This window comes from Salmo salar, chromosome 12 (assembly GCF_965601325.2).
Source record: "Salmo salar chromosome 12, fSalSal1, whole genome shotgun sequence".
NCBI lineage: Eukaryota > Metazoa > Chordata > Actinopteri > Salmoniformes > Salmonidae > Salmo > Salmo salar.
This window is the reverse complement of record NC_138302.1, coordinates 21,412,019-21,436,500: the sequence shown is the minus strand read 5'-3', so window position 1 is coordinate 21,436,500 and position 24,482 is coordinate 21,412,019. Positions and strand designations below refer to the sequence as shown.

The 24,482-nt window shown below is 46.6% G+C and overlaps 1 protein-coding gene across 1 annotated transcript in view; it reads right to left on the bottom strand.

Annotated features, from left to right (window-relative positions):
* Positions 1–24,482, bottom strand: part of LOC106593365 (voltage-dependent T-type calcium channel subunit alpha-1I) — a 131,645-nt gene that overhangs the window by 78,158 nt on the left and 29,005 nt on the right. The window contains exon 5 of the mRNA XM_082958442.1: positions 9,879–9,976. Within this exon, the coding sequence (XP_082814568.1) occupies positions 9,879–9,976 (98 nt within the window). The remainder of the gene's footprint in view (positions 1–9,878; positions 9,977–24,482) is intronic.

Sequence of the window (24,482 nt, the reverse complement as noted above, 5' to 3'; positions counted from 1 at the left end):
AGGAAGGAAGGAAGGAAGGAAGGAAGGAAGGAAGGAAGGAAGGAAGGAAGGAAGGAAGGAAGGAAGGAAGGAAGGAAGGAAGGAGAAAAGGAGTAACTACTATCTTTCATTCTGAGAGAGATGGATCTGACTCAGTGGAGAATTGAAAGAGGGCAGGAGAAAGTGAGAGAAAGACAAGAGAAAGAGAGAGAGAGGGAGACAGAGAGAGAGAAAGATAGAGAGAGAGAAGAGAGAGGGAGATCTTAGAAAACGGGGTGGATGTTCCTACTCAATGCTCTGATCACAAGGAACGTCGGGAAGGGGAGAGGACATAGGAACATTCTAACTAGGGAATAATCCACTAGAGATGACTATAATCTGTACAGTAGTTAGAAAGACTGCGGATTAATCCCTTATTATCTCTCCCTCTTTTGTACAACTCATATCCTTTCCTCCTCTCTTCTTCTGGTCTGTCTCTTCTATTCTCTCTCCCTCACTCCCGTCTCTCATCACACTTTCCCACATCAGTGTACACACCAAACACACACCTAGTACCCATGAAGACACACACCATACACACACCTAGTACCCATGAAGACACACACCAAACACACACCTAGTACCCATGAAGACACACACCAAACACACACCTAGTACCCATGAAGACACACACCAAACACACACCTAGTACCCATGAAGACACACACCATACACACACCTAGTACCCATGAAGACACACACCAAACACACACCTAGTACCCGTGAAGACACACACCAAACACACACCTAGTACCCGTGAAGACACACACCATACACACACCTAGTACCCGTGAAGACACACACCAAACACACACCTAGTACCCGTGAAGACACACACCAAACACACACCTAGTACCCATGAAGACACACACCAAACACACACCTAGTACCCATGAAGACACACACCATACACACACCTAGTACCCGTGAAGACACACACCAAACACACACCTAGTACCCATGAAGACACACACCAAACACACAGCTAGTACCCATGAAGACACACACCAAACACACACCTAGTACCCGTGAAGACACACACACACACAAGAGAAATGAGCTGCACCTTTTCACCTGTATAGTGAGCAATAAACTCCAGCCATTATGGATGTAGCTGTATTATGAATAGGAAAGGTTTGGTTATAGCATCAGCAAGGCAACATTAACTCAAGTATCATCACATCCAAGAGACCACTCAATGGTTCTCGCAATGAATATGTGTGTGTGTGTGTGGGGGGGGGGGGGGGGGGGGGGGCTGTGCGTCTGTCATTGGAAGAGGAAAATAAATTGTGTGTTTGTGTGATTGCCTGACACAATTTGGACTTACTAGCTCTGATCTCATCAAAAGCCCTTATCTTTTGGACCGTTCGCTTTCCGTAGAACAACTCAGGTAATAATAAGGTACTTATGATGCTGATTGGGTGTTGAAGTGGTTTGGGATGAGCTCTGGAACACGCAGAGAGAGAAGAGCACGTAGCATCAGAGACAGACAGACTCTCTCTCAAATTCAAATAGCTTTATTGACATGAGAAACATTGCGTAAATATTGACAAAGCATTATGAACACCAGCTGTTTCCATGACAGACTGACCAGGTGAATCCAAGTGAAAGCTTTCATCCCTTCTTGATGTCACTTGTTAAAACAATTGAGACATGGATTGTGTATGTGTGCCTTTCAGAGGGTGAATTGGCGAGACAAAAGATTTAAGTGCCTTTGAACAAGGTATGATAATACGTTTGTGTCAAGAACTGCAACACTGGAACAATGTTATAAATAATTTCTCTGCTGAAGAGCCAGTATGGCAGCTGTCCGTGGTGCTGAAGTTATGTGGCCTGTTGAGGAGAACTCTCGATGGTGAGGGAACATAAAACATTTAACCCACTAAACAAAAATACAAACGCAACATGTTAAGTGTTGGTACCATGTTTCATGAGCTGAAATAAAAGATCCCAGAAATGAATTATTATTGTTATTATTATTTTCTTTTTTTCTGTTTACATCCTTGTTAGTGAGAATTTCTCCTTTGCCAAGATAATCCATCCACCTGACAGGTGTGGCATATCAACAATCTGATTAAACCGCATGATCATTACACAGGTGCACCTTGTGCTTGGGACAATAAAAGGCCACTCTAAAATGTACAGATGTCTCAAGTTTTAAGGGAGCGTGAAATTGGCATGCTGACTGAGGGAATGTCAACCAGAGCTATTGCCAGAGAATTGAATATAGAGAATAATGTTTTACATCCTTGTTAGTGAGCATTTCTCCTTTCTATACCATAAGCCGCCTCCAACGTGGTTTTAGAGAAATTGGCAGTACGTCCACCTGTCCCTCACAACTGCAGACCACGTATATATTGTGTTGTGTTGATTAGCAGTTTTCTGATGTCAGCATTGTGAACAGTAGGGTTATGGTATGGGCAAGCATAAACTACGGACAACTAACACAATTGCATTTTATTGATGGCAATTTGAATGCACAAAGACCCATTGTCGTGCCATTCATCAGCCACCATCACCTCATGTTTCAGCATGGTAATGCACGGCCCCATGTCACAAGGACCTGTTCACAATTCCTGGAAGCTGAAAATGTCCCAGTTCTTCCATGGCCTGCATGGCCTGCATACACACCAGCCATGTCACCCATTGAGCATGTTTGGGATGCTCTGGATTGAAGTGTACGACAGCGTGTTCCAGTTCCTGTCAATATCCAGCAACTTCACACAGCCGTAGAAGAGGAGTGGTACAACATTCCACAGGCCACAATCAACAGTCTGATCAACTCTATGCGAAGGAGATGTGTCTCGCTGCATGAGGCAAATGGTGGTCCCACCAGATACTGACTGGTTTTCTGATCCACCCCCCTACTTTGTTTTTAAGGTGTCTGTGACCTACAGATGCATATCTGTATTCCCAGTCATGTGAAATCCATAGATTAGGGCTTGAGGAATTTATATATATTTACATAAATTGACTGATTTCCTTATATGAACTGTAACTAGGACTGTTAAGGTGACCGAATTACATGTGACCGTTTAGTCACAGTAATTAGGCTTCTCCAAGCTCTGATGCTGCTGCTGGTCATTAGTAGCCTACCAAACTTGCAAACTGCCTGGTACTCAGCACTCTATTGTCCCTCTAATCACTCTAATGACATCAATGCAAATGTATTAAAAAATCTAATTAAACACTTCAAGAGAGCCCATGAGCTCATGTTGCGCAACATTTCTATAGACGTTTTTACATTTTAGTCATTTAGCAGACGCTCTTATCCAGAGCGACTTACAGTAGTGAATGCATACATTTCATACAATCGAACCCACAACCCTGGCATTGCCAACACCATGCAAACACCATGCTCTACCAACTGAGCCACACGGGACCATATAGGCTAAGTAATTGCGTAAGAAAACAGTTTTGATGGCCTCTATTAAAAACAGGAGGGTATCATCAGCTTTCTATAGGCTAGTATATTTATTTCTTAACTTTCCTAATATCAAGCACATTGCTTGGCTTTACAACAGAAGTATAGCCTACCTGTCTGGCATGAAAATGAACCATGGGAAAAGCGTCCTCCATTCGCTATTTAAGTGCACTGATGACATGTATTTTTCCCCTTGCTCCTGTTCCGAGACAGGTGCATGATAATGGTCCATTCTAAATCAAAACATATATCACACATATATTATTTAGTATATGTAAAGACAACATTCAATTAAGAATAGCCTGATGGGTGACAATATTAGCCTATCACTTGTGAATGATGCCCAGGTTGTGCATTAAGGCAAGAAACAGCGCAACTTTTTAAAATCGTAGTCGCACAACTCGCACAACTGAACTGGCCAAATAACTTCTTAAAATCTGTTGAGGCTAGGGGGCAGTATTTTCAGTATTTTCACGGCCGGATAAAAAACGTACCCGATTTAATCTGGTTACTACTCTTACCCAGAAACGAGAATATGCATATAATTAGTAGATTTGGATAGAAAACACTCTAAAGTTTCTAAAACTGTTTGAATGGTGTCTGTGAGTATAACAGAACTCATATGGCAGTCAAAACCCTGAGACAAATCCTAACAGGAAGTGGAAATCGGATTTGTGGAATCACTTTCAAGCCTTTGCCTATGAAACACACCGTGAGTTAGGATTCATTTAGCACTTCCTAAGCTTCCACTAGATGTCAACAGTCTTTACAAAGTGGTTTGAGTCTTCTCCTGTAAAAACTGACCGAACGAGAGGCCTGGAAGTTTGTCATAGGGGGAGGGCCATTACTACTATGATGCGCGTGCCCGTGGGTACTCTTTCGTTCCGAAACATTTTGTAAGACAATGCAATCGTCCACCTTGAATATTATTGAAGTTCTGATTGAAAAAGGCCCTAAAGATTTATGTTATACAACGTTTGACATGTTTGAACGAACGTAAATAAAAAAAAATTGCACATTCGTGACGACAAGTCCCGCGCGCTTCGTACATTTTGAGTAGCCTTCGGAACGCACTAACAAGAAGGAGCTATTTGGACATAAATTATGAACTTCTTCGAACAAAACAACATTTGTTGTGGACCTGGGATTCCTGGAAGTGCCTTCTGATGAAGATAATCAAAGGTAAGGGAATATTTACAATAGTATATTTGATTTTAGATGGTTCCAAGATGGCGCTAGTCTGTATCGCCTAGCCTATTTTTCTGAGCATAGTACCTTGTTTATTGCAAAGTGTGATTTCCCAGTAAAGTTATTTTGAAATCTGGCAATGCGGTTGCATTCATGAGATGTTAATCTATAATTCTTTGAATGACAATATTATATTTTACCAATGTTTTCGAATAGTAATTTTGTAAATTGTAGCGCAGATTCCACCGGCAGTTTTGGAGGATAAATATTTTCTGAACATCACCGCCATTGTAAAATGCTGTTTCTGGATATAAATATGAACTTGATAGAACAAAAAATGCATGTATTGTCTAACATAATGTCCTAGGAGTGTCATCTGATGAAGATTGTCAAAGGTTAGTGCATAATTTTAGCTGGTTTTCTGCTTTTGCTGACGCCTGTCTTTGCATTGAAAATAGCTGTGTGTAATGTTTTGTCAATGTACTGTCCTAACATAATCTAACTTTATGCTTTTGCCGTAAAGCCTCTTTGAAATCGGACAACGTGGTTGGATTAAGGAGATGTTTATCTTTCAAATGGTGTAAAATAGTTGATTGTTTGAGAAATTTAAATTATTCGATTTTTGCTATCTTGTCAAGCAATCCCGTTACCGGGATGAGAACGGGAAGGGGTCCCATAGAGGTTCAAATTAAGCACATTAATCCGCTTTATAACTGGTGTAGAGCCTAAATGGCATACATAGGCAGAAAGTTTCTAGAAGATATTTTTTGCCATAAAAATGCACCATTATAATAAAGCATTACATCCATAATCGCATTTACCGTCAATTCGAGAACAGTGTTTTCCCGCTAATTGATTGCATTTAGGAACATTCACGCTTAGCCTACTGCCGTGAGTGTATTACTGCGCTTATAATGTGAAAAAAATTGCCTAATAGTTTAACAAACATTTTAAGCTAAACGATAGACCTCATTGCTTTTAAACATTTTTTTTTTTATGCGAGTGGTTGTAATCATTTGGGATCTATCGCATCCCACAACTGTCCCAGAGTATGTTTGGAATATGTATTTATTGCACAGTGTCACGCCCTGACCTGAGAGAGCCGTTTTTCTCTGTTTAGTTAGGTCAGGGTGTGATATGGGGTGGGCATTCTATGTGTTTTATTTCTATGTTTTGGCCGGGTATGGTTTCCAATCACAGGCAGCTGTCTATCGTTGTCTCTGATTGGGAGCCATACTTAGGCAGCCTTTTCCCACCTGGGTTTATGTGGGTAGTTGTTTTCCGTTTAGTTGTCTGTTGCCTGACGGAACTGTTTTCTTTCGTTTTGTTTCTTTGTTTCTTTGTTTAAGTGTTATAGTAATAAATATGAGCACTCAACACGCTGCGTTTTGGTCCACTCCTTTTGACGATCGTAACACACAGAAGGACAAGTCTATCAATAGAATAGGTCAACTTTTGTACTATGGGGGATAGTAGATTGACATAGGCTAGTGCTTCTGCTGTTCATTAGGTCTACTCATCTTGTTGACTGAAGGAAAGTAGGCTGAATGTGGACAGTTCTAGAATCTTCAATATGTGCCTTGTAATTCAGAAAGAGGTATGTGTATATATATATATATAATGAGCGCAGTTGCTTCCCTGTCTTCATTCACTTGTAGCCTACGTCTTAGCTGAAACGCCTGTGAGAAGGACCTGATCAAGTGACGGGCATTGGCTATAACCTACTAGACGTGAGTGAGAGGTGCCTCGGAGCACGGCAGCCGGGAGAAGGGAATTATACTGTAATTAGCCTATTATATTCAGCCCAAGGCCCCAAGGCCACTTTGGCCGCAAAAGGCATGTTTTTTTTTAGAGGACATTGTGGCCACAGAAGGGGGATGCTGCAGAGAAATGTGAGGCCTGGTGGGAATATTATCAGGTGATTGTCAAATTGTGCGTGCAGCTTGCGACGTTTTTCAAATCATCTTTAGAGTCCCATCATGCAGCCTTATAATGTATTACACATCAAAACATATAGCCCAACGTATGTATCACAACTAAAGTTGCATAAATAACTAAATTAAGGATATAGGAGGTCCAGTTTATTTTTTATCTGCTCAACACAGAATAGCCGCATGTTTGGAGAAAATATCCTTTATATTTTATTCAGCTTTGTTTAATTTTATTCTTCATACTTTAAAATAATATAAAATAATGCCACGGAATTCTAACCAAATGGCATAGCCATAATCAGGGCCTAACATAATGTCACGTCCTGACCATAGTGTCACAACGTCCACAGAAGGTGGCGCCACTCACCGGTCGTGCGGCGCTCGGCGGTCGTCGTCGCCGGCCTACTAGCTGCCACCGATCCATGTTTCATGTGTCTGTTGGTTATGTCTGTTTAGTACGCACCTGTTCCTTGTTTGTAATTAGTGGGGGGGTATTTACTTTGTCCGTTTTTTGTTTGGGATTTGTTTGGGATTGTTTTGTGTTACGTCGAGGTTAATGGGCTGGATTATTTTTCTATGTGTTTATGTACGCAACTAATTTTGATAGGTCTTAGGGTTGCTGGGCTGCGCCCCGTGTATTTTTGAGTTTGGAGCTGTTCTCCCTCTTGTTTGTGGTTTGCACCCTGCCTAGTCGCTGTATTCACTCTGGACTTTATTAAACATATATTCTACGGACCTCTAGTCTCCTGCGCTTGACTCACCCGTTTCCTGCTACCTTGAAAGTTGTGACACATAGTAAGATGTGATTTTCTATGGTAGAGTAGGTCAGGGTGTGACAGGGGGTGTTTTGTGTTTTTCTATGTTTTCTATTTCTATGTTTAAGTTCAAGTTTTTCTATTTCTATGTTGTTTTTTGGGGGGTTGATCTCCAATTGGAGGCATCTGGTCCTCATTATCTCTGATTGGAGATCATATTTAGTATGGGTTTTTCTTCCTGTTTTTGTGGGTGATTATATTTGAGTAGTGTATGTTTCTCCTCTGTGTCACGGTTTGTTGTTTTGTCCTTCAGTTTATTTTGTATTGCATAAAGTTTCACAGTCTAAATAAATATGTGGAACGAAATACACGCTGCACTTCGGTCCACTCCTTTAAACAGCCGTGACAGAATCACCCACCACAAAAGGACCAAGCAGCGTACCGGGAGAAGAGAGAGTGGAGGACGTCCTGGTCCTAGGAGGAGGTAATGGCAGGGGACAAGACCCTGCCCTGGAAGCAGGTGGAGACGGAGCAAGCGGAACGGCGACGCTATGAGGAGCTAGCCCAACGACGGAAGCCCAAGAGGCACCCCCCAAAAAAACTTGGGGGGGGGGGGCACACGGTGAATTTGGCTGAGTTAGGGTGGAGACCTGAGCCAACTCCCCGTGCTTACTGTGGGGAGCGAGTGACGGGGCAAGCACCGTGTTATGCAGTGATGCACACTGTGTCTTCAGGGCGCACTCACAGGCCGGTGCGATCTGTGCCCGCGCCTTGCAGTTGTCAAGCTGGGTTGAGCATCCAGCAAAGACGGGTTGTGCCAGCCATAAGCTCCACACCTCCAGTGTGCCTCCACGGCCCAGTATACCCTGTGCCACCTCTCTGCACTCGCCCTGAGGTGCGTGTCAGCAGCCCGGTGCCACCTGTACTGGTCCCACGCATCAGACCTCCGGTGCGCCTCCACAGCCCAGTACGTCCTGTGCCTGCTCCTCGCACTCTCCCTCCAGTGCGCTTCCACAGCCCAGTACGTCCTGTGCCTCATCTCCGCACTCGCCCTGAGGTGCATGTCATCAGCCCGGTGCCACCTGTACTGGTCCCACGCGTCAGGCCTCCAGTGCGCCTTCACAGCCCAGTACGTCCTGTGCATCCTACCCGCACTCGACCTGAGGTGCGTGTTACCAGTCTGGCGCCACCTATGCCAGCCCCACGCATCAGACCTCCAGTGCGCATCCCCAGTCCGGAGCCTCCAGCGACGCTCCGCAGTCCGGAGCCTCCAGCAACGCTCCCCAGTCCGGAGCCTCCAGCGACGCTCCGCAGCCCGGAGCCTCCAGCGACGCTCCGCAGCCCGGAGCCTCCAGCGACGCTCCGCAGCCCGGAGCCTCCAGCGACGCTCCGCAGCCCGGAGCCTCCAGCGGCGGCCTGCAGCTCGGAGCCTCCAGCGGCGGCCTGCAGCTCAGAACCTCCAGCGGCGGCCTGCAGTCCAGAACCTCCAGCAATGATCTACAGTCCGGTTCTTTCGAAGACGATCCACGGTCAGGTGGTAATAAAGCAGAAGGACCAGCGGGTGGAGCGGGGAGTACGTCCCGAACCGGAGCCGCCTCCTCTGCTGGAGGTTATGTGGACTGCATTTGAGCCACCATAGACAATTGCACCCTCCCTACCCTCCCTTTTGTTTTGTGGTTTGTTTTGTTTTAGGTGCATTCGGAGTCTGCACCTTTGGGGGGGGGGGGGGGGGTACTGTCACAGGGGGTGTTTTGTGTTATTCTATGTTGTCTATTTCTATGTTTAAGTTCTAGTTTTTCTATTTCTATGTTGTTTTTTGGGGGTTGATCTCCAATTGGAGGCAGCTGGTCCTCGTTTCCTCTGATTGGAGATCATATTCAGTAGCGGTTTTTCTTCCTGTTTTTGTGGGTGATTATATTTTGAATAGTGTTTGTTTCTCCTCTGCGTCACGGTTTGTTGTTTTGTCCTTCAGTTTATTTTGTATTGCATAAAGTTTCACAGTCTAAATAAATATGTGGAACGAAACACACGCTGCACTTTGGTCCGCTTCTTTAAACAGCCGTGACACATAAGGACAACTCAGAGTATGCTATTCTGTTCGTCTGAAATAGACTACATTTTCTTCATATCATGCTTCTTTAGACCCGTCTAAAATAAATCATGGATTTATTGTGAAGGTGTAGGCTATATTACATGGATTTATTAGACTTTTGAAATGTAGATGTTCCAAAGGCCTGCATTAGTGGCTTGTAGGCTGTGTGTGGAAGCCAGAAGATGCTAAATATCTATATGCTAATTTACTGTCAATTACCGTGAGACCGGCAGTTATTCGCTTGACAATCACAGGCTGACAAAATGTCATGACCGCCACAGCCCTAACTGCAACTCGGTAAAACTATATAAATTGTTGCATGTTGCATTTATATTTCTGTTCAGTGTAATACTAGTGGAGAATATGCATGTAGCCTGGTCTCAGATCTGTGCTGTCTTGCCATACTGTTAGCAGATCTGGGACTCGATCAGGCAGGTATTGTGTGATGGTGGTATCTATGGGAGACTTACTTGGAACTCTGTTGATGGCTTTGAGGGGTCTGAGGACCCTGACTGTCCTGATGGCTGAGAGGTTGATGTTCTGGAGGTCCAAAGAGTACTCTACCATCCTGGAGAAACAGGAACACAATACAGTTACAAACTGTTGAAACTCACACTATTGAACTGAACAAACCCTCTGTCCTTATTAGATATTCTCAAGGTTGTTAGTGGTATTTTTCTAGTTCAACCTGTTAAAAGAAAACAGAGTGAAACGCAGTAACGGCACAGATCATTTATTTGTATTCTTACTTCTGTATCTGTAAAACTGGATGTGAATAAATGTTCACCCCTAATGCAACCAGATAACCAGTCATCCATAGAGTTTAGAACACAACCCTCAGTCCATACGGCATCCATATTAGGAAGTCCCTCAGTTGTCAGACCAAACTCCCTTAGTTGACAGACAAAACTAGTCAGACAACTGAATGATTCCCTACTATGGATGCCGAACTAGAAAGTGTCGGAGAGGAGGTAATAGTCCTATCCGGCTCGAAGGACCATGAAACACACCACACACCACACACACACACCACACACACACACACACACACACTACAAGTTAATTTTCCGGAGTGAAGGACCATGAAACCATAAAACCGGGTGCTACTCCTCTCACTGCACACCTGTGTATCTGCTTCTCTGCTTTCCACCTCTCCTCTTTCTTTTCTGATCCACTCCTACTCACAGTAGGTGTCTGTAAGTGCATAAGCAATAACCTATTAGACCTGCAAATGCAGGGACAGATGGAAGCTTCTGCTTTGTTAAAGCTTGAAAGAAAAAGGGTGAATGTGAGAAAAATACCAGAAAAGGTGGAAAATGGAGCGGGAAAGATGGAATGTTGGGATCCAGACCTACTTCCAGTCCATTCCTGTACCTGAAGAGAGAGAGAGGGGACAGAGAGAGAGAGAGATAGAGGGAGAGAGAAAAGAGAGGGGGAGAAAGAGAGAAACAGAGTGAAGGAGAGAGAGAGAGAGGGGAAAGAGAGAGAGATAGAGGGAGAGAGAAAAGAGGGGGAGAAAGAGAGAGAAAGAGAGAGGGAGAGAGAAAAGAGAGAGGGAGAAAGAGAGAAACAGAATGAAGGAGAGAGAGAGGGAAAGAGTTCAGAGAGGGAGAGAGAAAAGAGAGAGGGAGAAAGAGAGAAACAGAGTGAAGGAGAGAGAGAGGGGGAAAGAGAGAGAGAGGGAGAGAGAAAAGAGAGGGGGAGAAAGAGAGAGAGAGAGATAGTGGGAGAGAGAAAAGAGAGGGGGGGAAAGAGAGAGAGAGAGAGACTGAAAGAGAGATAAGGAAAGTAAGATTCAACCCTAGAACACCCCCAGGCATCCATTACCTCATCATAATCATCTCAACTGCAGGAATGAACAAAGGTGAAGTCTCAGTTTAATATGCAGGAATACAAACTGTAGAAACACTACTGAATTTGCAGATACCTGGGCTAACAGAACAGAGAGTCTGCCAGACCCAAGACAGAGGAGTCAGAGAGAACTCAACCATGCACTGGAGCATTGCGCTGAGCTAGACTGACAGACAGTCTTACTGCAGAGAGAGGAACACACTCCACAGGGAGAGAGGAAGAGATGAGATCAGGTGTGATGATACATTAAGGGTGTAGAGAAAATTGCCTCAGTCCCAAAATCAACCCCTAGCCCTTAGCTCCTAACCTTCAAACCAGACAGTATTACTGCAGGCTAGCTCAACAGGGAGAGAGGGGGAGAAGAGGACATTGAAGAGAGATTTAGCCAGGTCTAGAATGAGTAGTACCAAATCAAACCATAGCTACTTGCCTCTAGCCCCAAGCTCTTAAAAACTAGCTCCTAGGGAATAAGCACTAGCCCCTAGCTGTGAAGCCTGTTTCTCCTTGCTAGTCAGTGAGTGCAGATAAAGGCCCAGACTGCAGACTAACTCCAGAGGGGGAGTGGGAGGTGAGGACAGGTGTGTGGAGGTGTTTGGGGAGATACAGAGACAGTGATCCAGTCAACCAAGACAGTTCATTCAGGCTAACTCCAGTGGGAAAGAGGACCTTACAAAAACAATACATCAAATTTACAGTTTCACTCCTGGGGAGGGAGGGAGGGAGGGAGAGAGAGAGAGAGAGAGAGAGAGCGAGAGAGTTTGGTGAGCAAGAGAGAGAGAGAGAGAGGAGGGAGAGAGAGATTGAGAGAGAGGGATTGGAGAGCAAGAGCGAGAGAGAGAGAGGGAGAAAGTGAGATTGGAGAGAGAGCGAGATTGAAGAGAGAGAGAGATTGAGAGAGAGGGATTGAGAGAGAGGGATTGGAGAGCTAGAGAGAGAGAGAGAGAGAGAGAGAGAGAGAGATTGGAGAGCGAGAGAGAGAGAGAGAGAGAGAGAGAGAGAGGAGGGAGAGAGTGTAGAGAGAAAAAGATTGGAGAGAGAGATTGGAGAGAGAAAGAGAGTTAATGCAGGCTAACTCCAACGGGAAAGAAGACATGTGTCTAGAAGGATTTAACAAGGACCAGAATAGAATCAGTAGTTTCCAAGTCCCAAATCAAACCCTACCAACGATTCCCTGGTCCCTAACAGCTATCCCCTATTGTCTCCAAGCCCTACTCCCCTAGAAACTATCCCGTATCCACTCCAAGCCCTACTCCCCTATAAACTATCCCCTATCCTCTCCAAGCCGTACTCCCCTAGACACTATCCCTTATGCTCTCCAAGCCCTACTCCCCTAGACACTATCCCCTATACTCTCCAAGCCCTGCTCCACTAGATACTATCCCCTATCCTCTCCAAACCCTTCTCCCCAATACATTATCCACTATCTTCTCCAAGCCCTTATCCCCTAGACACTATCCCCTATCCTCTCCAAGCCCTACTCCCCTAGAAACTATCCCCTATCCTCTCCAAGCCCTACTGCCCTAGACACTATCCCCTATCCTCTCCAAACCCTACTCCCCTATACATTATCCACTATCTTCTCAAAGCCCTTCTCCCCTAGACACTATCCCCTATCCTCTCCAAGCCCTACTCCCCTAGAAACTATCCCCTATCCTCTCCAAGCCGTACTCCCCTAGACACTATCCCCTATCCTCTCCAAGCCCTACTCCCCTAGACACTATCCCCGATCCTCTCCAAGCCCTACTCCCCTAGAAACTATCCCCTATCCTCTCCAAGCCCTACTCCCCTAGACACTATCCCTTATCCTCTCCAAGCCCTTCTCCCCTAGACACTATCCCCTATCCTCTTCAAGCCCTACTCCCCTAGAAACTATCCCCTATCCTCTCCAAGCCCTACTCCCCTAGACACTATCCCTATCCTCTACAAGCCCTACTCCCCTAGAAACTATGTCCTATCCTCTCCAAGCCCTACTCCCCTAGAAACTATCCCCTATCCTCTCCAAGCCCTACTCCCCTAGAAACTATCCCCTATACTCTCCAAGCCCTACTCCCATAGAAACTATCTCCTATCCTCTCCAAGCCCTACTCCCCTAGAAACTATCCCCTCCAAGCCCTACTCCCCTAGAAACTATCCCCTATCCTCTCCAAGCCCTACTCCCCTATACATTATCCCCTATCCTCTCCAAGCCCTACTCCCCTAGAAACTATCCGCTATCCTCTCCAAGCCCTACTCCCCTATAAACTATCCCCTATCCTCTCCAAGCCCTACTCCCGTAGAAACTATGCCCTATCTTCTCCAAGCCCTACTCCCCTAGACACTATCCCCTATCCTCTTCAAGCCCTACTGCCCTAGAAACTATCCCCTATCCTCTTCAAGCCATACTCCTCTAGAAACAATCCCATATCCTCTCCAAGCCCTACTCCCCTAGAAACTATCCCCTATCCTCTCCAAGCCCTACTCCCCTAGAAACTATCCCCTATACTCTCCAAGCCCTACTCCCATAGAAACTATCCCCTATCCTCTCCAAGCCCTACTCCCCTAGAAACTATCCCCTCCAAGCCCTACTCCCCTAGACACTATCCCCTATCCTCTCCAAGGCCTACTCCCCTAGAAACTATCCCCTATCCTCTCCAAGCCCTACTCCCCTATAAACTATCTCCTATACTCTCCAAGCCCTACTCCCTTAGAAACTATCCCCTATCCTCTCCAAGCCCTACTCCCCTATACATTATCCCCTATCCTCTCCAAGCCCTACTCCCCTAGACACTATCCCCTATCCTCTCCAAGCCCTACTCCCCTAGACACTATCCCCTATCCTCTCCAAGCCCTACTCCCCTATAAACTACACCCTTTCCTCTCCAAGCCCTACTCCCCTAGACACTATCCCATATCCTCTCCAAGCCCTGCACCCCTAGAATCTATCCCCTATCCTCTCCAAGCCCTACTCCCCTAGAAACTATCCCCTATCCTCTCCAAGCCCTACTCCCCTAGAAACGATCCCCTATCCTCTCCAAGCCCTACTCCCCTAGACACTATCCCCTATCCTCTCCAAGCCCTACTCCCCTAGAAACTATCCCCTATCGTCTCCAAGCCCTACTCCCCTAGAAATTTCCCCTATCGTCTCCAAGCCCTACTCCCCTAGAAACTATCCCCTATCCTCTCCAAGCCCTACTCCCCTAGAATCTATCCCCTATCCTCTCCAAGCCCTACTCCCCTAGAAACTATCCCCTCCAAGCCCTACTCCCCTAGACACTATCCCCAATCCTCTCCAAGGCCTACTCCCCTAGAAACTATCCCCTATCCTCTCCAAGCCCTACTCCCCTATACATTATCCCCTATCCTCTCCAAGCCCTACTCCCCTAGACACTATCCCCTATCCTCTCCAAGCCCTACTCCCCTAGACACTATCCCCTATCCTCTCCAAGCCCTACTCCCCTATAAACTACACCCTTTCCTCTCCAAGCCCTACTCCCCTAGACACTATCCCATATCCTCTCCAAGCCCTGCACCCCTAGAATCTATCCCCTATCCTCTCCAAGCCCTACTCCCCTAGAAACTATCCCCTATCCTCTCCAAGCCCTACTCCCCTAGAAACGATCCCCTATCCTCTCCAAGCCCTACTCCCCTAGACACTATCCCCTATCCTCTCCAAGCCCTACTCCCCTAGAAACTATCCCCTATCATCTCCAAGCCCTACTCCCCTAGAAATTTCCCCTATCGTCTCCAAGCCCTACTCCCCTAGAAACTATCCCCTATCCTCTCCAAGCCCTACTCCCCTAGAATCTATCCCCTATCCTCTCCAAGCCCTACTCCCCTAGAAACTATCCCCTATCCTCTCCAAGCCCTACTCCCCTAGACACTATCCCCTATCCTCTCCAAGCCCTACTCCCCTAGAAACTATCCCTATCCTCTCCAAGCCCTACTCCCCTAGAAACGATCCCCTATCTTCTCCAAGCCCTACTCCCCTAGACACTATCCCCTATCCTCTCCAAGCCCTACTCCCCTAGAAACTATCCCCTATCCTCTCCAAGCCCTACTCCCCTAGAAATTATCCCCTATCCTCTCCAAGCCCTACTCCCCTAGAAACTATCCCCTATCCTCTCCAAGCCCTACTCCCCTAGAATCTATCCCCTATCCTCTCCAAGCCCTACTCCCCTAGAAACTATCCCCTATCCTCTCCAAGCCCTACTCCACTAGACACTATCCCCTATCCTCTCCAAGCCCTACTCCCCTAGAAACTATCCCCTATCCTCTCCAAGCTCTACTCCACTAGACACTATCCCCTATCCTCTCCCTACTCCCCTAGACACTATCCCCTATCCTCTCCAAGCCCTACTCCCCTAGACACTATCCCCTATCCTCTCCAAGCCCTACTCCCCTAGACACTATCCCCTATCCTCTCCAAGCCCTACTCCCCTAGACACTATCCCCTATCCTCTCCAAGCCCTACTCCCCTAGACACTATCCCCTATCCTCTACAAGCCCTACTCCCCTAGACACTATCCCCTATCCTCTCCAAGCCCTACTCCACTAGACACTATCCCCTATCCTCTCCCTACTCCCCTAGAAACTATCCCCTATCCTCTCCAAGCCCTACTCCCCTAGAAACGATCCCCTATCTTCTCCAAGCCCTACTCCCCTAGAAACTATCCCCTATCCTCTCCAAGCCCTACTCCCCTAGACACTATCCCTATCCTCTACAAGCCCTACTCCCCTAGAAACTATGCCCTATCCTCTCCAAGCCCTACTCCCCTAGAAACTATCCCCTATCCTCTACAAGCCCTACTACCCTAGACACTATCCCCTATCCTCTCCAAGCCCTACTAGCCTAGAAACTATCCCCTATCCTTTTCAAGCCCTACTCCCCTAGAAACTATCCCCTATCCTCTCCAAGCCCTACTCCCCTAGAAACTATCCCCTATCCTCTCCAAGCCCTACTCCCCTAGAAAATATCTCCTATACTCTCCAAGCCCTACTTCCCTAGAAACGATCCCCTATCTTCTCCAAGCCCTGCTCCCCTAGACACTATCCTCTATCCTTTTCAAGCCCTACTCCCCTAGAAACTATCCCCTATCCTTTTCAAGCCCTACTCCCCTAGAAACTATCCCCTATCCTCTCCAAGCCCTACTCTCCTAGAAACTATCCCCTATCCTCTCCAAGCCCTACTCCCCTAGAAACTATCTCCTATACTCTCCAAGCCCTACTCTCTTAGAAACAATCCCCTATCCTCTCCAAGCCCTACTCCCCTAGAAAATATCTCCTTTACTCTCCAAGCCCTACTCCCTTAGAAACGATCCCCTATCTTCTCCAAGCCCTACTCCCCTAGACACTATCCCCTATCCTCTCCAAGCCCTACTCCCCTAGAAACTATCCCCTATCCTCTCCAAGCCCTACTCCCCTAGAAATTATCCCCTATCCTCTCCAAGCCCTACTCCCCTAGAAACTATCCCCTATCCTCTCCAAGCCCTACTCCCCTAGAATCTATCCCCTATCCTCTCCAAGCCCTACTCCCCTAGAAACTATCCCCTATCCTCTCCCAGCCCTACTCCCCTAGACACTATCCCCTATCCTCTCCAAGCCCTACTCCCCTAGACACTATCCCCTATCCTCTCCAAGCCCTACTCCCCTAGACACTATCCCCTATCCTCTCCAAGCCCTACTCCCCTAGACACTATCCCCTATCCTCTCCAAGCCCTACTCCCCTAGACACTATCCCCTATCCTCTCCAAGCCCTACTCCACTAGACACTATCCCCTATCCTCTCCCTACTCCCCTAGAAACTATCCCCTATCCTCTTCAAGCCCTACTCCCCTAGAAACGATCCCCTATCTTCTCCAAGCCCTACTCCCCTAGAAACTATCCCCTATCCTCTCCAAGCCCTACTCCCCTAGACACTATCCCTATCCTCTACAAGCCCTACTCCCCTAGAAACTATGCCCTATCCTCTCCAAGCCCTACTCCCCTAGAAACTATCCCCTATCCTCTACAAGCCCTACTACCCTAGACACTATCCCCTATCCTCTCCAAGCCCTCCTCCCCTAGAAACTATCCCCTATCCTTTTCAAGCCCTACTCCCCTAGAAACTTTCCCCTATCCTCTCCAAGCCCTACTCCCCTAGAAACTATCCCCTATCCTCTCCAAGCCCTACTCCCCTAGAAAATATCTCCTATACTCTCCAAGCCCTACTTCCCTAGAAACGATCCCCTATCTTCTCCAAGCCCTGCTCCCCTAGCCACTATCCTCTATCCTTTTCAAGCCCTACTCCCCTAGAAACTATCCCCTATCCTTTTCAAGCCCTACTCCCCTAGAAACTATCCCCTATCCTCTCCAAGCCCTACTCCCCTAGAAACTATCCCCTATCCTCTCCAAGCCCTACTCCCCTAGAAACTATCTCCTATACTCTCCAAGCCCTACTCTCTGAGAAACAATCCCCTATCCTCTCCAAGCCCTACTCCCCTAGAAAATATCTCCTTTACTCTCCAAGCCCTACTCCCTTAGAAACTATCCCCTATCCTCTCCAAGCCCTACTCCCCTAGACACTTCTTGATACCATCTTTGCCTCTTAAATAAGTTGATTATTAAATGGCAGAAGTTGAATCAGCCATGAACATAAAGTTTAAAGTGCATTGGGCATAGTGAGAATCCTACTAGATGGTCCTATTCCCATTACAGCATGGCATCTCTTTTCCTAGATCTCCTCATAATCTAATATGACAGCCATGTTTCTACTGGAGAGAAGAGCAGAGAACTGGGGGGACTGACAATAGAAGCTATAGAGTACAACTAGAGTACAACTGTAGAACTGCTGCCCTGCACTTTATCAATTACTCTGCCTCATCAGGTAGAGATTGGATGGAGAGAGATAGGGAGAGAGATTGGAGAGAGTGGAGATAGAGAGAGATGGGAGAGGGAGAAAGGGTTGAGCGCCTGAAAATGGGTCCTGCCAATTTGGATCAGTTTTGCACCAATTTGAGATAGGGCCGAGACAGAAATAAGCACACATTGTCTGTCTCTCTAATTCTCTCACCATCTCTGTTTCGAGATGCTTTTCCTGATCAATCCACAACAATCCATGTTTTCGCTGCTTCTATGTCCTTCTTGAATGTTAACCAGAGAACTATGGCCTTACTTAAACTACTGTGTACTAACCATACTACAAACTATTTAGAATATACTGTTTCGTAAAACGTTTCAAGTTTTAATTCGCACATGCACAAGTACGTGTTGTTTGGTCTTCGTCCCCGTGCCTTTACACAGCACGCCGTAATTTGGGTAAAATAAAAAAACCCTGCTACGCATTCCTGCTCCTGTCTCCTGAATCTCTTCATACCAGCGTGACAGAATAATCAACCATTAAGGGAGACTGGGGGAATGGCCCGTCCGACGATGCTGCGTGCAACTGGGTCGTCCGAAGTCGCCACAACACGGCCGTCCGACGACGCAACTTTAGCAGCCACAACTGACCCTTCCGCCGTCGCCACAACCGGTCCGCCCAACACCGCCGCAACTTCAACTTCGGCAGCTGCATCGGGTCCTGATAGACCCGCACTGCGTTCCTGTGATTGCCCTCGAGACCGGTGTTGTTGCACTGCTAGTGCGTCGGCCCCTATTCCCACTGATTGTACTTGTATATCTGCCCTTTGTTCAACATGGTGCTGTCGGTTATTGTTACAATGTCCGTTGGTGCCTGTGAGTACCTGTGCTGTGTGTTTGGGTTTTAGTGCCATTGTGGATTGCCAGATGATTACGGGTCTCGTCCCGTGTGTTAATCATTGTTATTTATTCGATTGTTATTAACAATTTATCATTGTTATTTATTCGAGGTACTCCTCGCTCTTTTGTTTGGGTTTCAACCCTGTGTTTTGTATGGTGTTTGTTTGGTCTTCGTCCCCGTGACTTTACACGGCACGCCGTAATTTGGGGCGGAATAAAAAAAACGATTACGCATTCCTGCGTCTGTCTCCCGATCCGTCATACCAACGTGACAGATACCCAAAATGCCTACTATTTAGAAGGCAAGAACGGGTTTTCAGACACGGCCATTGTCTCATTACAAGCGTGTTCCCATCTTTTAGTAACAGTAATCACAGCCATATCCCTGCTAAAGCCTGACACAAACACACACACATACCAACAAACACACACACATACCAAAATGAACAAATAGCCAGAAACAACGCATTGGTTTTTACTAAACAGTACGTTTAATAGTATGTAGTACAATTAGTACACAGTATGTAGTTTTAGTAAGTAGTAGGCAAGACAGATTTTGGACACATTCACTGAATAAATAAATAAACACACACGCACACGCACATGCACACACAGTACCAGTACCAGTAACACATTTGGCATAAGAAGTCATACAAAACGCCTGTGTAAGTCCCTTTGGGAAGGAATGTGGTACACCAATAATGAACAGATGATCAATGGATGCAATATATTTAGTCTCAAAGGGGGAGTTTAGCAGCAGAACAAGGGGCCACATACAGATAAACACACACACACACACACACACACACACACACACACACACACACACACACACACACACACACACACACACACACACACACACACACACACACACACACACACACACACACACACACACCATCCTCCTTTCCTCTTTTATATCAATCCCTTCCCTTCCCCTCTGCTCTATGCTCCTCTCCTCCACCTCACTCCAACACCCTTTCCTCTCTCTCCCCTTTCCTCTCTCTCCCCTTTCCTCGCTCCCCTTTCCTCTCTCTCCCCTTTCCTCTCTCCCCTTTCCTCTCTCTCCCCTTTCCTCTCTCCTTTCCTCTCCCTTTCTTCTCTCTCCCCTTCCCTCTCTCCCCTTTCCTCTCTCCCCTTTCCTCTCTCCCCTTTCCTCTCTTCCCTTTCCTCTCTTCCCTTTGCTCTCTTCTCTATCCTCTCTCTTCCCTTTCCTCTCTCCCCTTTCCTCCCTCCCCTTTCCTCTCTCTTCCCTTTCCTCTCTCTCCCCTTTCTTCTCTCTCCCCTTTCCTCTCTCTCCCCTTTCCTCTCTCTCCTCTTTCCACCCTCCCCTTTCCTCTCTCTTTCCTTCTCTTCTCTTCTCCTCTCTGTATCTAGCCTTCCATTGTTGTCGTGATTGACGTCTGTGTGTATGTCTGTGTGTGTGTCTGTGTGTCTACCCTTCTGTTGTCATTTGAGGTGTGTGTATTCTTGGTGTGAGAGTTATAACGAGGTCCTGTTACACCTCCTGCTTACAGATTCACCAGGGTGTGTGTGTGTGTGTGTGTGTGTGTGTGTGTGTGTGTGTGTGTGTGTGTGTGTGTGTGTGTGTGTGTGTGTGTGTGTGTGTGTGTGTGTGTGTGTGTGTGTGTGTGTGTGGTGTGTGTGTGTGTGTGTGTGTGTGTGTGTGAGTAATCCTGGCCTGAGTCCGACAACAGCTGGTCGTGACTAGTTGAAACACCCCCTCTATACACATTCCCTCCACTGTGTCTCTCTACCTCACTGTAACAGCTACATGTCTCGCTACCTCACTGTAACAACTACATGTATCCCTACCTCACTGTAACAGCTACATGTCTCTCTACCTCACTGTAACAGCTACATGTCTCTCTACCTCACTGTAACAGCTACATGTATCTCTACCTCACTGTAACAGCTTCATGTCTCTCTACCTCATTGTAAAAACGACATGTTTCTCTACCTCATTATAACAGCTACATGTCTCTCTACCTCACTATTACAACTACATGTTTTCTACCTCACTATAACAGCTACATGTCTCTCTACCTCACAATAATAACTGCATGTCTCTCTACTTCACTGTAACAGCTACATGTATCTCTACCTCACTGTAACAGCTACATGTCTCTCTACCTCACTGTAACAGCTACATGTCTCTCTACCTCACTGTAACAGTTACATGTCTCGCTACCTCACTGTAACAGCTACATTTACTGTAAAAGCTACATGTCTCTCTACCTCATTGTAAAAACGACATGTTTCTCTACCTCATTATAACAGCTACATGTCTCTCTACCTCACTATTACAACTATATGTTTTTCTACCTCATTATAACAGCTACATGTCTCTCTACCTCACAATAATAACTACATGTCTCTCTACTTCACTGTAACAGCTACATGTCTCTCTACCTCACTGTAACAGCTACACGTCTCTCTACCACAGATTTGATGTATGCATAAATATATATAAATATACAGGCCTCCCATCACAGCTATATATCAATTATAATCTCCCATCTGTTCTCATTGAGAAGTTGGCAGCTTGGAGGGGAAGAGGAGGATAGTTGATAGTGGAGATGCATAGGCATATGCACACACACACACACACACACACACACACACACACACACACACACACACACACACACACACACACACACACACACACACACACAACTCCAGCTGACTCTTGGCATAGCGCCTGGCGATCTTAGCCTTGTGTGCCGCTGCTCGGCAATGGGAATCCATTTCATGAAGCTCCCGACGAACAATTATTGTGCTGACGTTGCTTCCAGAGGCAGTTTGGAAATCGGTAGTGAGTGTTGCAACAGAGGAAAGACCATTTTTATGTGCTACGCGCTTCAGCATTTGGCGGACCCGTTCTGTGAGTTGTGTGGCCAAACACTTCACGGCTGAGCTGTTGTTGCACTTCACAATATCAGAACTTACAGTTGACCGGGGCAGCTCTAGCAGGGTGGAAATTTGACAAACTGACTTGATAGAAAGGTGGCATCCTATGACGCTGCCACATTGAAAGTCACTGAGCTCTTCAGTAAAGCCATTCTACTGCCAATTTTTGTTTATGGAGATTGGATGGCTGTGTGCTCGATTTTATACACCTGTCAGCAACGGGTGTGGCTGAAATAGCTGAATCCACTCATTTGTGTCCACATACTTTTGTATATATAGTGTATAAACAAACACACTCACAAAGAAGAGACACACACACACACACCACGAACCAACACTAGAATACATGCAAATACCCACACAAATAGACAAATACAAATAAAAACACACACACACTTCAATCACACATCACACATCGCTCCCACGACTTCCCCTAATTGAAATTCCTCTCCCCTCTCCCCTCTGCCAACCTGCAGCAGCTGTTTCTATACACACACACACATCAATTAACTCTACAGCTACAGCGGAATGATGAAATGTCCTGTCTGTCTGTCTGTCTGTCTGTCTGTCTGTCTGTCTGTCTGTCTGTCTGTCTGTCTGTCTGTCTGTCTGTCTGTCTGTCTGTCTGTCTGTCTGTCTGTCTGTCTGTCTGTCTGTCTGTCTGTCTGTCTGTCTGTCTGTCTGTCTGCCTGTCTGTCTGTCTGTCCCTCTGTCTGACTGAAGGCTTTCCCTTCATCTGTCTTTTGATTGTCCCTGCCTCTCTGTGCCTCTCTAGGCCTCGCTGTGCCTCGCCAGGCCTCGCTGTGCCTCTCTGTGCCTCTCTGTGTCTCTCTGTGTTTCTCTGTGCCTCGCTGTGCCTCGCTGTGCCTCGCTAGGCCTCGCTAGGCCTCACTAGGCCTCGCTAGGCCTCGCTGTGCCTCTCTGTGCCTCTCTGTGCCTCTCTGTGCCTCTCTGTGCCTCTCTGTGCCTCTTTGTGCCTCTCTGCGTCACTCTGCGCCTCTCTGCGCCTCTCTGTGCCTCTCTATGCCTCTCTGCACCTCTCTTTGCCTTTGTGCTCTGACACTAATACTGCTGTAGTAGACATTAGCGTTATAGGTTGTGGGGGACAAAAACATGTGAATCTTACTGATCTGATTGACTGGTATAGGGTTTCCTGAGGCTGTGTCGTAGTTGAGTACTATTCTGACCCTCCCTCTGAGCCTTGTCTATCAACCATTATCCAGTTCAGCCAGTGCTACAGAGCTCTCTGGGTGTTTTCATGCTTTCTGTCAGTTAATTCCTCTGTTTTATGGGAGAGAATAGAAGGGTAATATTTCTGAGTGCAGTCCCAGCATCCAGTCTGTGGATTACATCATTCTATACTCCCCCCTTCGCTCTCTCTCTCTCTTTTGCCAGCATGGCAACCACAGCATTCTGCAGTGATACGGCATTCCAGGTGACTACCTCATGAAGCTGGTTGAGAGAATGCCAGGGAGTGTGCAAAGCTGTCATCAAAGCAAAAGGTGGCTACTTTGAAGAATCTCAAATACAAAATATATGTTTATTTGTTTAACACTGGTTTGGTTACTACATGATTCCATATGAGTTATTTCATATGAGAGAGAGAGAGAGAGAGAGAGAGAGAGAGAGAGAGAGAGAGAGAGAGAGAGAGAGAGAGAGAGAGAGAGAGAGAGAGAAAACATTTGTAGAAACCATCAGTATATTAGTGATCCCTGTCACTGATCCCTCCAATCTCTCCCTCTCTCAGTGCTGCAGGCAGGGCTAGCTACATAGCTAGGAAGCGCTCCTACACATTACGATCAGTGCCACTCAGCTAAAGCTAATGCTATTGCTGCCCTTGGCATGCATTGCGTAGCACTGAGCTAGCATGCTAAAGGACAAGGCTACCGTACACAGGACTATCACAGGCAACCCTGAGGCTACGGCTGAGGCCAGGAACAAGTACAAGAAGTCCCGCTATAACCTCTGCAGCAGAGTCATCAAACAAGCAATAGGACAATATAGGAATAAGGTGGAATCATATTACACAGGCTCCAACACATGTTGCATGTGGCAGGGGCTACAGTCCATTACAGATTACAAAGGAAGACCAAGCCGTGATCTGCCCAATGATGCCTCTCTACCAGAAAAACTCAATGCATTATATGCAGGCTTCGACAATAACAACACCGTGCCATGCATGAGGGCCCCCGCCGATTCAGAGGACTGGATGATCTCACTCTCCGATGCTCATGTGGGTAAGGTAATCAGGTCAACACTCGAAAGGCCGCGGGGCCGGACGATATTCCAAGGCACTTTCTCAGAGCATGCGCTGAACAGCTGGCAGGCATACTCACAGTCATTTTTAACCTCTGTAATGCCCACATGTCATACACTGACTACCATCATTCCTGTTCCCAAGAACTCTAAGGCTTCATGCCAGAATGACTACCGCCCTGTAGAACTCACATTGGTAATCATTAACTCTAAGACTTCATGCCAGAATGACTACCGCCCTGTAGAACTCACATTGGTAATCATTAACTCTAAGGCTTCACGCCAGAATGACTACCGCCCTGTAGAACTCACATTGGTAATCATTAACTCTAAGGCTT